General features: G+C 34.9%; 1 protein-coding gene across 24 annotated transcripts in view; it reads left to right on the top strand.

The window, feature by feature from the left end:
• Positions 1-13,408, top strand: part of CACNA1D (calcium voltage-gated channel subunit alpha1 D) — a 167,501-nt gene that overhangs the window by 125,830 nt on the left and 28,263 nt on the right. For 11 of the 24 annotated variants that reach the window (XM_085516465.1, XM_015875158.3, XM_015875159.3 and 8 more), the window contains 8 exons: positions 372-479; positions 643-695; positions 982-1,128; positions 1,286-1,487; positions 2,549-2,707; positions 3,590-3,700; positions 8,793-8,876; positions 9,215-9,298. In XM_085516465.1, the coding sequence (XP_085372591.1) occupies positions 372-479; positions 643-695; positions 982-1,128; positions 1,286-1,487; positions 2,549-2,707; positions 3,590-3,700; positions 8,793-8,876; positions 9,215-9,298 (948 nt within the window). The remainder of the gene's footprint in view (positions 1-371; positions 480-642; positions 696-981; positions 1,129-1,285; positions 1,488-2,548; positions 2,708-3,589; positions 3,701-8,792; positions 8,877-9,214; positions 9,299-13,408) is intronic. The other 13 variants (XM_015875165.3, XM_085516457.1, XM_085516458.1 and 10 more) reach the window with 3 other exon arrangements.

Genomic DNA, 13,408 nt, shown 5'->3' with positions numbered 1-13,408 from the left:
ACAGGTCAAACCCATAAATCAGTTTCTGATTCTTAAGCGTACTGGGCCAGATTCTGCCCACAGTTCCAGTAACGTATATGTGGAGGAACATGAGCAGAATTTGACCATGATACTTGCTGTGAACCGACATCACAGAAATGGCTCCATTGCCATTCTACAGTGTGTGTGTACATTTTAATCTATACATGTTAATGAGTCTGTCTCAACAGACTTTGGGACAAATTTGGGAAATGAGCTTAGCTATGATAGCAGGTATAATGCTGTCAGTGCAAAAATGTCTTCTTTAAAAAGTAATCTAAATATGATAAAGAAAGCTTTTACTCTTGTGGTAGGTGTTCTAGGTTTAAAACCTATTTTTTCTTTCTTTCCAGCACGTTGTTCAGTGTGTCTTTGTGGCTATTAGAACTATCGGTAATATCATGATCGTTACAACTCTGCTGCAGTTCATGTTTGCTTGTATTGGAGTGCAGCTCTTCAAGGTGAGCAGACTAAAAAGTTGTAATGCAGCAAGAATACAAAAACAGAGTTGAATTCTTGGTGTCTTGCTGCTTGGTGGGTTGGTCTCATTCAGAAGCAGTCATAGTGTTAGTACATTTATTGTGCATATTCTCCATTTTAACACTGTGTTTTGTTTATATGTAGGGAAAATTCTACAAGTGCACTGATGAGGCAAAACAGAATCCAGAGGAATGCCGGTGAGAACTCCTTTGAGCTAAGAAAGTGACACATATGTTGAGTAATGTAAACTGCACCAGATAAGGACAGGCATGTGTTAAGTGACTTAGGTTCATATAAATTGGAATTGCCATCTTGAGATCGATAAGAAAAGTCTAAAATGTAAAAGCTGTCAGGACATGTTAGCAAGGAAATGAAGCAAGCTTATTATGGAGTAAAATAAACTATTTGAATAGATAATTGTATAACTTGAGGGCTAATTAAATACCTTACTAATGGCAGTTTGTTTCCTTTCTTTTCCCACAGGGGGATATACATTGTTTATAAAGATGGAGATGTTGATAATCCAATGGTCAAAGAGAGGGTCTGGCAAAATAGTGATTTCAACTTCGACAATGTTCTCTCTGCTATGATGGCCCTTTTCACAGTGTCCACTTTTGAAGGCTGGCCAGCGTGAGTGGATGCTTCATGACATGTTTGTTAAGACAGATGTTTCAGAAAGATGATGATAATAAGCAGTATTTTATTTCTGAAATCTGTCCTCTGAGTCTGCATATTTTGCTGTCTTTTGCCATTTTAGTGCTAATAAAGATTTTTTTTTCTCCCCTAGGCTGCTGTACAAAGCCATTGATTCCAATGGCGAGAATGTGGGACCTGTGTACAACTACAGAGTGGAAATCTCCATTTTTTTCATCATTTATATCATCATTATTGCTTTCTTCATGATGAACATATTTGTTGGTTTTGTCATTGTTACATTTCAAGAACAGGGAGAACAAGAATACAAGAACTGTGAGCTGGACAAAAATCAGGTTAAAATACATAATGAACTCTTAATTTTTGAGAGTATTCTTTTTTACTTATTTATTCACCAGTTCCTTTCTTCTTTGGGCCAGAGGAGGGCATCAAACACATATCTTAGCAATAAAATAATTTCAAAAAGTAGCCTGAGTAAATAGCATCAGATGGTACTTAAGTCACTCTATATTCTTTCTGTAAGCCAAACATCTCAGTCTTTTTGTTGTGAAGGTTCTTGTATGATGGCTGTTAGTATCTTAGCGTCTCTTCCTCTTTTGTTATTTAATCTTTTCACACAGAAACTTGCCAGTGACCAGTCATGGTTTTTTTGATAGTCTTGTTCCACTGTAACACCCTTCATCCAATGTAGTTAAGCACAAAGCCCTGGGGGAGCATTCTTTATGCATTTCATGCCCCAACAGCCAGCTTTTATAAGCATTCTTCAAAAGGCAAGGAGAAGGCCCAGCTTATATGGAGATTTAGGTGCTAAGACCTGGAGGTGAATCCATGATGTTGCTGTATATCAGTTTATCTCAACTATTAACACCCACTAGTGTTTATTTTGCAGACTGGGATTTTATGCTATGCAGTTACAATAATGATTGAAAACTTAGTTAAGACAAAGTACAGCTTACAGACTAATTAAAAGTCAGCATTATTGTTAGCTGAGATTCTTTACAATTAGTTCTGTATAGTATGTTAATATTATGGTGATTTGGTAACAGTATGGCGATATGTGTATCAGTGCACTTAATACTATAAACCATATGCATATGTACAGATAAATGTGGTTTGTGGTATACTAGTATGCTGTGTGAAGGTGAAATGCTTTTGAGTTTCCATCTGATTCTTTTGCATGTAGCTGAGTAGTGTATGTGCCCAGAAACAGTTGTAAATGACCAACTGAAGGTTGGTAAGCTACTTGATTAATATATAAGTACCTAAAATTGTATGTAAAACAGAGACACTGCTTCTCTCTGCTTTTAACAATTTGCACTCATCATTAATTATATTCCCATTTTTTTTTTGACTCTTGGCCATAATCTGACAATTTTTTATGTACTTGCTTTTACAGCGTCAGTGTGTGGAATACGCCTTGAAGGCACGTCCTCTTCGTAGATACATTCCAAAAAATCCTTACCAGTACAAGTTCTGGTATGTGGTGAATTCTACTGGATTCGAATACATCATGTTTGTCCTCATCATGCTGAACACACTTTGCCTGGCTATGCAGGTAGGAAAAGCAGAAGCTCTTTTGAAGCCACTGGTAGGAAAGGTGTAGAAGATACACTGCCTTCTGTTTATATATATATATTGCTTGTTAATTAAAAAAACAACCCTTCTTAACATAGTACTTTTATAGCTAATCTTATTATTGTATTCTTTAAGCATTGCTTCACACCTTTGTAACTCCTGTACTTGTTTTGTCTTTGTTTCATGTTTGTACTACCCCGTATGTCTGTATCTTCTTAGAAGGTTGGGATTTTTGTCTGTATATGTTTATTTTTTCTTCTCTTCCTGCTCTATTATATCCACTGTTTTTCTTTAGTTCGTAATCTTACCTACTTTTCCAAGTTGTTTTAAATTTAAAATTTTCTTTTCCTTGGTACTTTAGAATTTGATAAGAAAAAGAATCTTTCAAATCCAATTTATATGCCCATCCTACTTAGTTTTTGTGGTAGACTTCCATGGTGCTGTATGCTCTTAAAACATCACTCCTACACAATATGTTTTTCTGTGACTAAGATACTACAGTCTTTCTAAGCAGGTGTGACATGAGATTATGTTATTTAAAAACTACCTTCTAAGACTTGAAAAAATAGCTTTTGTCTAATATTCCATTTTTGTGGGAGCAGTATTCTCCTCAAAGCTATCTCTGAAGGTCACCAGATGTAGAGGAATGCCAGATTTGTTCCGCTCATTGCCGGCCCAAAATAGATGTATATCCATTTTTGGAGAGATATTCATCTAGTCTCATATGATTTAGTTGTGCATCTTGAATGTACCAGAAAATATTTTCTTATGCTGCACTGTTGTCAGCTTTTATGTTGTTGCCTTATTTTCTCTTGGTATTTTAAAACTTTTACCTTTAAATGTGTCATTTTTTCTTCCACAGCACTATGGACAGTCTAAGCTCTTTAATGATGCGATGGACATTATGAATATGGTTTTCACGGGAGTGTTCACTGTTGAAATGGTTTTGAAGCTGATTGCATTCAAACCCAAGGTAAGTTTTATACATGATTTAATTAGGGTATTGCCGCAAGAATTAAGTGTAATGTAAATTTCAGACTAGCCGTGAAATAACAAAAAGAACCTATATGTTCCCACAGTTATCCATCAATTAAATCATAGTAGAAATGTTAATCTGATAATACATATACACATAAATCCAAGAAATGAAATACAGATATCAGAGCAAACATTACAAGGTGGTTGATGACACCTGGAATATTCTGAGGTAACAAAACTGTCCCTTTCTAAATTAGACAAATAATTTCCTGTTACAGGCGTTACCACTTCTAATTCCTGGTACCACATTCGTAACCTTCAACAACGTTGATCTCCATTAAAGATTTATATATTGTGTTTCTCTTTCAAAATACAAAAATATTCCTTTCCTTTTTAAATTATAGCCATGTGCTACAAACATACACAGTAATAATTCAATAGCCATTTTAATGTTTCCAGTTATGTTTACACACCATTTGATAGATGGTCCTGCAGGAGGAGATTCCTTGCTTTAAAGGGACACTGTCAAAATGAAAAATGTAGACATGCTGTTGAAAGTAGATTCACAAGACATACTGATAACTGTTCTTATTAATTCTTAAAAGAAGATTAAAGTTGGATTGTGACAGTTCATGAAGTCTTATTTGTTCTGTTCTCGTACCCCATTTATGGCAGTGCAAAAGACAAACTAAACTAAATTTTGTTTTCCGTACAGTGAAATCAATGTTTTTTCTGGGCTTCTGTCTCTGTATATAAGTGAAGTAGTATGGTCACTCATTAGGTGTCAAATTTGAAAACAACCATTTGATGTTCCTCATCTCAGCATCTAAGGCTGGTTTCTTTTTCATCTTGCACTGCCCTTCTTTTAAAGTAATCAGAATATTGGAATCTGTAAATTGAATGTGGACTGTGCACTTCCTTTGGTTTAAGTAGTATACTGGATGACTCCAGTCTGTGAGGACAACCTTATCTGTGCTTATTTAGCTCTGACACTAACAGCAACATAGCCATGGCAGCCCACATTCTAGTATGCAGTAGATGCATAACTCCTTTCCAGCATTTCAGGACTGTTTATTCAGCATGATTAGCCATGAGCTGTACTGTGTCACCCGGGCTACTTGATTTATGGTTAGCTTATTTTTGCCTGCACAGAAGTAAACAAATCATACATCACTTGAGGTCTGGTGTTGAGATATGAAGTGTGGAATTCTGGGTGAGTTTACTCACTCTCCCATAGTCATTCTCTGCACTGTCTAGACTGTTACACGTTTCTAGTGAATTTATATGTATTTTTTGTCATCTGTGTTATTTAAACACCAAGGATTTCACAGTAAAACCAACATGATCTGAAGCTCTAGAGTACGCTGATTGCATTTCCTGTTCTGTATTTCCTGTTGTATATCACTGTTTCACACTGACATTTCAGAAGACTTTGCTGCATTTTATCATCTGCTCTTAGAAAGAAGATTGTGAATCCTTATGTGGTTCTTCATGCACCTGTTCCTATAGTCAGAAATAGCAGCTAATGCTAAATTGATTGGCCTGATCATGGGTGTATAAATCACAATTCTTCATTTGTATTATGAACTTCCCACTTATTAATGAATGCGGTGTCTTAACAGTGATCTTTAAAACTCGGTACAGTTTGGATTCTAATTGTTGCAATGTGCTTTCTGTCTGATTGGATGCTTTTACTGTAACAGCTCCCTGGATCTGAAAATTGAGTTTGAAGGGAAGACACTTATTTCCTGAATTTCCTGAATTTCATTCCCTCATAGAAGCAGAAGACCTTTAATTTGCTAATTAGCAGGATGAGGTTAAAAATTCATTATATTAATCACAATTTTCAGAGATTAATTAGCACAGGAGGAAGGAAGTGACATATTTTTGAGGTTGTTCCTGTTTTTTTTTTTGTTTTATTTTGCTTCCAAAGATTGTAACTTTTAAAATAATTTATTCCCAAACACTGACTGGCAACATCTACCTCACAGTTCATTAGTAACTTAAAATGAGTTAACAGTCTTAAACAAAATCTAAATTTTAATCTAGGTACATACTTTAAGCGACAATGAATTGTTTAAATTAATGTTAAAATGCTTTAATGGTCAGAACAATTTGAAACCAAGCCTACAATTTTTCTTTAGGATTTTGGGGAAAAACTGGTTCATTTCCTTTGTGTTTAAATCACCATTGGGTTATTTTGTCTACTCTGACAGGATGGACAACGTTATTTACTGCTTTTATGCACTATAGAAATAATTTCAAAGTTGTTCAGAGCATCAACTTGAAACTTCATTACTTACTGTGTAAATATAAGATGAGAACATGTTAGTTTTTATCTGATCTGCTTGACAGTGTCCCCTTAATAACACTGACAAAAATCCCGTAAAAAATGTAAACTTTGCTTTTGCTGTTCATGCAAACTTAGTGCAATTATAAATAATTGATACTCCTACTGTGCTAATTGTGTTGTGTTACACTGAGGTACTGCAGACTGCCTTCTGGCTCTGAAATATATAACCTTTGGATAAATAATAGATGTTAAAGGTGGTGCTGAGTGTCTGGCACACTTGTTGACTGGGAAGTTGGAACACAGAGCACTTTACAGAAAGAGTTCCTGAACTTCTCAAAAGAGTACTGTAATGACTAAAATGTTTATGTAGTTGATCAACAGAAATCTGTGTTTTGTATTAATTCTTGATGCCTACATATTCCCTAGAATTTGTGACTTATCCTCCAGCATTTCTCAATGAATACTTTTTCACAGTGTAAGGTAAAAGAGCAGGCATATTTTTCTCCATGTTGTTCTCCACATATGCTAAATTCTGGTCAGTACGTTATGAAACAAAATATATCAGCAAAATCTAAAACAATGCATCAACACACACTGTATATATAGCTTCGTAATAGCCAACCGATACTTAAACTTGTAATGATTTTCCATGTCATTTTACATCAGATTTTTGTAAGAAAAAAGGAAAGATGGCTAGTAAGTGAACTGATTTTGGGTTATTGCAGTGGTGAAAACAACTTATTTGCATGATGTTTATTTGCTGTGACTTGTCCATTCCTCCCTTTTCCAAAACCATCTTTATTTTCTCTTAGTTTTTTGTTTGTATGCTTTTGCTTTACATATTACTTTGAACAATATTTGTCTATACTGATGGAAAAGGTTTCATAAAATAAATGTTTAAAGTATTTTAGCTGTATTGAATTAAAAGTGTGAATTTGTTATTTAAGTGCTTTATATTGTAGCATGTCTAGTAAAGTCACTTTTTCAGTAGCTGAAAGACCTTTTTTGGTTGCTGGTGTTGTAGAGGAAGATGGATAGCACACCTCGGGAATGCACTGATTATTGGTTAGCTGTTTATCAGCAGCCTCTTATATAAATAGTTATGTGAATAACAAGAAAGATATGGCTTTTAAATGAGATAAATATGGAATACACATGAGCAGAAAAAGTACCATGAGGGAGCGGCTCCCATTCTACCCCTCATCAGTTGGTCTCTCCTAATCTCTTCAGGATTATAAATCAGTATTGTTGAGGTGGTTGAACATTGAAGTTTAGCAGGACATTAGGATTAATTTTAGTGGAGTGAAATGGTGAAGGTGGAGTGGTAGGGAGTTGTGGAGCAACTCTGAGGTGGGTGCATTTATTCAGAAGGAAGAACATATCTTAATTCTTGCTTGAAATTCTGACAGTTTAAGATGTTGGGAAGACTTTTCATAAAACAAACAAACAAAAGCCCAAACAAAAATCCAGCTAACTTTGCTTTTCTATGCTAAATCCAAGTAACAACTAAAACTGCTCAACTAAAACATTATCTTATAGTAAGTAGTGCAGTAATAATACATCAGGTAAGGTCACTGTGCTTATTTTCAACCTCTTGCTAAATTAATTATGTAGATCTGCAATGGCAATTAAGTTACTATTTTAAAATGAGTTATCTGGAAAGCGGAATGCATATGTGCAATATGTACATTGCAGCCTTTGCAATATCAATCCTTAGCTGTTGTTGACTTATCAGTCATTATATTGGAATGAGAAGAAAGATGACTTTGGTAACATTTAGAATTCGGAATTTCTGTAATAATTATGCAAAACTCATCTAAAACCTACATGCCTTGTATCTGTAGAATTACTTTCAACACTGTAATACATCTTGTTCCCAGTGAGAGATTAATCCTGAAACCCAACTCAGTGTTTCTTTTTAATTATCTTTCTGCCCAAACATGGAGTTTTGATTCCAGTAGAAAGATAATTGGAGTATATATTGGATTATAGTGTTTTATAACAATATGCAGCGGTGAACTATTAAAATATACATAGAAGAATATATTTTGAGGCATAAAATGTCAAAAGGGTGACTAAGTGATTAATGACAGTGAATTTTTAGATGTTAGAAAGGCTGTGTTAGAAGTGGTATGAACTTGTCCAAGTTGTTATGGTTCCTAGCCTTGACTTCACTGGTTATGGAATGAGATCCTAACTGCAAAAGTGCTGTGAGTTCCTCTATAAAAAACTTATTTATAAATAGAAAATCCAGTTACGTAATGTGTATGCACAGTTTTTTTCTTGAAGGATGATCACGCATTAATAACCAGGGATGACACTTAAAGTATTTTCTACTAGTTGCTTAGATAGGACTATCACAACATCGTTACTGCTAGGGAGATCTCAATGGGCTAGGTCCTGTAGAAATCTTGTTAAAGGGTTTTTTTTCATGTTGCTTTAGTTTAGATATATTAGACTTCTTCAGCCTTGCTGCTGAGTCCCAAATGAGAGATTTGGCTGATGGCTTGCTTGCCAAAGTTGTGCTTATACGATGGTGTGTTATGCATGTGTAGCGCATGTGTGTGTCTGTATGTGTATATATATGTATATATATACACACCCACACATGCGCACATGTATGTTGCTTTTCCTTCAGTAGGCAATATTGTTTGTTTTATTTTGTTTTGTTTTCTCATTAGACCACAGGTTTTGTTTAACTAATTTCTGTTTATGCAAAACTAAACAGAAGTATGCAAATATTTGACATTTCATGTGTAATCACAAACGTTTGCACCCTGCCTGCTCTGTTCAGGGCTATTTTAGTGATGCCTGGAATACGTTTGACTCCCTCATCGTTATTGGCAGCATAGTAGACGTCGTTCTCAGTGAAGCTGATGTGAGTATACCCCAGCTTACTTTCCCCAGTCCCTACTTCTCTTTCTCTGTCTCCCCACTATTTCCATCATCTGGACAAGTCACAGATTTTGATCTGATGTTTCTAAAGTTTGAATACAGACCATTTATAGGTCAATTATGTTGATATGGGAAATAAATAGCCTTTTTTTTCTACCAATTTTTGTTTTGTTTTGTTTTTAGCTAAGAAAAGGGAAAGATTGTATAGTGGTACATCAGAGAAGCCTAGAGTGTTTCTGTGTTATAACACTGTCCTTTTCTTCTCTTTTTCTGTTTGTGTTTTTCTCTTGCTCTCTTTCTGCTGAATGCTTGTCCTAACAGCACTATTTCACTGATGCATGGAACACTTTTGATGCCTTAATTGTTGTTGGTAGCGTCGTTGATATTGCTATAACAGAAGTTAATGTAAGTAGCAACTGTTCATGCACTAAAAAGTAATTGCTGTCCTCAAGAAATACAGAAAATGTAATTTTTATACCCCCAAATCCTCTTTCACAGAAGTGTGCTTTATCCTGTAATTCAAGACCAAAATACAAGCTATTATTGTTCAACTAAAAAGCCGTACAACTGAACATGCATGCAGTATAGTGAGACATGAAATTATGTTTTCCTGTATATGTTCAGAAAATATTTTAAATCATTTTATTTATAGAACGGGAATTAAGCCTTTACTACTATTTCATTTGAAGTCAGTGATTTTCTTATGTAACCTGACTGAGATAATTCAAGCATCTGTAGGTTGCTTTAATGGCTCAGTTTAACAAGTAATGGTTTATTCCATGTGAGGTTTTGCCTCTAAAGTGGTTTGACCACTCATATCTTAAGAGGTAGTGGAGGAATTGGAAAAGAGTAAGTAAAGACTTCCAAGGTATGAAAAATAAAGTGTTTTTTTGTTTGTTTGTTTTTTGGGTTTTTTTGATTGATTGATTTTTTTTCAATACTGCAGCAAATGCTTTGAAATCCAAACTACTTTTAAAGTACTTTGAAAACTCCACCTTTTTTACCAGAATTTTGATTAATGGCCATTGTAAAAAAAAGATATTTTAACAGAAATACGGGGAAATGTTGATTTTTGCTGACTTTCTATATGACTTGCTGATTTTAAAAAGGAAAGCTGTTTGACAAAAGGAAAAATATATGAAACATGACAAAACACACAGCTGCTCTGGAGCGATGCTCTCCCTATTTATGTGTTTCTGTTGTCCAGTTTTCAGAGGAAAGTTCCTCCAAAGATTGCATGTTTCTCTACATCAGTCTCAGGTTATGAGCTGATTCATAAGTTTCCTATAAGTTTCTCCCATGGAGATCTTTTTTTTATTATTTTTCAGTAGGGACATCAAATTAAGTAAGAAGCATGCAAAATCTTTCAAAAAACTTCAGAGTTTCAATTAATGCTCTTAATTGAATATCTCCAATGACTTGCAACATAATTTCCAATGTAACATAATCAGCAATATCTCTGTCTAGTACTGGAGAGAAGTGAGGCAGAAGAATTTTGATATACTCACAGCCTCAGGGGGGTCATTGTGTAGAAGCTGTTAAGCCCCGTGTATTTCTAAAAAGTCTGCTAAGAATAATCAAACCCTCAACATCACATAACTGGAAAACAAAAAATTTAATTGAATTGATAAGTATTCAAAGGGGGAATATGTGCCATGATATTTTTTCTTTTCTTGTATCTGTGGACTGAAGGGAACCTGAGCTGTCATTGAGATACCAACAGTACAGAGTGGTGTTGTCCCACTGAGACGTTTCTCAAAGTATAATTACAGTTCATGGCTGAGATTTTTCAAGGCTGATTCAAATTTATTTTTTTCCAGAGACATTTGAATTTAGACTTTGGACTGAATTAATTGCATACGGCCTTCTATCTCCATTCACAGTAGTACTGACAGGAGCATAACATGAGGGGTGTAAAAATACTATTAATTTAGAGTAGCTTTCCCTAACAGCTGCCAAATGTACTTAACTGTGCAGCCACTGAAAAATAGCTTTTGCAATTAGAGGTGATGCCTCTGTGCTTAGCCTTGTATTTAGCGCTGCATGGACAGTGTTAATTTGGCAGCATTACTTATAACTAATCGCCGCTGAGCTCTCAGTAGAGATCGTGTACATGGCTACAGAACACGCCAAAGCAAGAACTAGCACTGAGTTTCTTAGTTTTTCATGCTATATTTAGTAGAGAAAAGGCTTATCTTTGACATCTCCCAGTACTGCACAGCAGGCTGTCTGTGTTCTAAGTATTGTCTGTTTCTTGTCTTTCATTTTTTTGTGCTTTGTTTGTGCAGCTGATGAATGTATTTCAATTTCATTTTATTTCTGGGCTTGATTTCCCATTTTCAACATGAAACAGTGAATACTGCAAAGTGTCCAGGGATGTTTTTAAAGTTTTTTATGACTTTTATTGTTTTTATTCTATTCATTTTTTCCTTCTTCATTGGTTTTGGGTAAATCTGTATAATCCAAATTCAGCATTTTAAAATGGTTTTCTCAGTATTTTCTTTGGAAATGAACCATTCCACCCATTCTTTTTCTAGCTAACAATGATCCTGGGAAACCCACAGTTCCACTAGGGTGCTCACAGGGCTTTGTTTTCAATTATATTATAAGCACAAATGGAATTGCACTTGTGACAGTTCCAAGTATAGACAGTACTTTGAGGGAGCTCAGCCTTGTTTGAATGAATGGTCTGCTCTTGCGAACTGCTAGCACTGGTGTAAAAATAGATTGCATTGCAGTTGCAATTGCATGAGTGCAGCCCTCTTAGTTGAACAGTGTAAATGAGGAGATGAAAAGCTGTAAATACCTAAAGTATAGAAAGACTCAAGATGGATTAAATATTCTTATAGGTATGAATATATACTTATGTCATGTGGTGGAATCAAATTGATCTTGTTCCAATCTTTTGTCTGTGTACATTTAGACAAATTCCAAAGGCCAACAATTTCATTATATTTATATCTGACCTGGGTTTTTCAAGTGAGTGGGTAGAACTTTTGTATATGACCTTGATTTTGGTGTTCAATTTTTGAAATAAAATGTCTCCTCTTTGGTTTTGTTTCTTTTTTTTTTTTTTTCCTATTTATTTGTTTTTTAAGTATATGGTGCCTAAAGTCTGATTCTTCTGATCTAATCCCATTCAAATACTAACCAGGAAATTACTGAGCTTTGAATATTCTCAGTGCCCAGGAAAATCAATGCATTTAATTTACAAAACTACTCAGCATCCTCAAGGTCTGGATCAGTGACCAGTTCCAAAACCAAACCACCTCAGAGCAACAGACATTTTGGCTACACACTATTTGCTGTGATTTTTGTTTTTGACTGTCATTTAATATCCCTTTGTTTAAACAGTTATTTTTTTTACCCTAATTGGTTTTCATGTTCATTTTATTTTTAGAAATTTTTAGAGGCAAGTATATATAAGTAAATGTGTATATACTGCATAGCAATACAAGATTTAAAAGCACTACTAAAACCTGCGTAATTACTTTGGCTTTTTTGTAACCTGTTGTTTTCAGAAAGTTTCATGTGACACTTGTGTGGTCATAAAAATGGTTCCTTTTAAATTAGAAAAAAAAAAAGAAAAAAGAGCAGAGTGGTGGTTATGAGACACAAAAAGTGGCCACTCCTCTCTTGGAGATGAAGATACTTAAGAACATGAGAGATAAATGGAAATAAATTTGGAATTAGTTATGAAGTTCTTTATTTGAATTCAGACATGTTTCAGCCTGGCCAGACTGTGATGAAATTATCCACAGTTCCCATTTGGTAGTTCAGAAACCATTTGGATGACCAGTACGGGATGACATAGAGGCATGATCACATTGAAATGCGATAGTAGATACAGACATTTTAATTCACATTTTTAAAATTCCATTTTCCTTTACCATTCGTGTGCTGCCAAAATGTCACGAAAAGAATGAGGAGTTTAATTTACCATTCATTTGTTCAACCAATTTGGGAATAATGTTATGCACCAATAAAATTCAAGTTCTTTGCTTGACAGGAGAGCACTGCTATCTTCTTCCTGATCGCCTCAGGATCTATTCATTTTGAGCTCAGCCTTGTAAACACGTGAGACTCATTCAGTGCTTCCTCTACAGTTAACAGTTGACAGTGGTTAATAGCAATATGATCAAAAAGTCTATCACAAAACTTGAATTGGTCATTCTGTCATTTGCCAGAAGGGAACCAGCCTGTTATCATTTTAGCACTGTGCAGTGCATAGCACTGAGTTGCAGACAGTTGGTCACTTTTTTTGCTAGGCTGCTAGTGGAGCTGGGATGGCTGGTGCTCACTCCTACATAATTCATATCCTCTTCCCATAAGATGTTCTAGATTCCAAGTTTGAACAAAAGCACTGCAGCTCAGTTTGAATCCCACTTCATCCATCAATATCATACTTCAGATCTTGCACTTTGCTACTAATTGCTAATAAGTAATTTATACTTTTTAGTAGAGTAGATATGTTGTTAAGATTTTTCTAAATAAATCTCTTTAAACCTAAGGGGT

Source organism: Coturnix japonica, chromosome 15 (assembly GCF_054131305.1).
Source record: "Coturnix japonica strain WE chromosome 15, WE-NBRP24, whole genome shotgun sequence".
NCBI classification, from domain to species: domain Eukaryota; kingdom Metazoa; phylum Chordata; class Aves; order Galliformes; family Phasianidae; genus Coturnix; species Coturnix japonica.
This window is presented reverse-complemented; position numbering and strand designations above follow the sequence as displayed.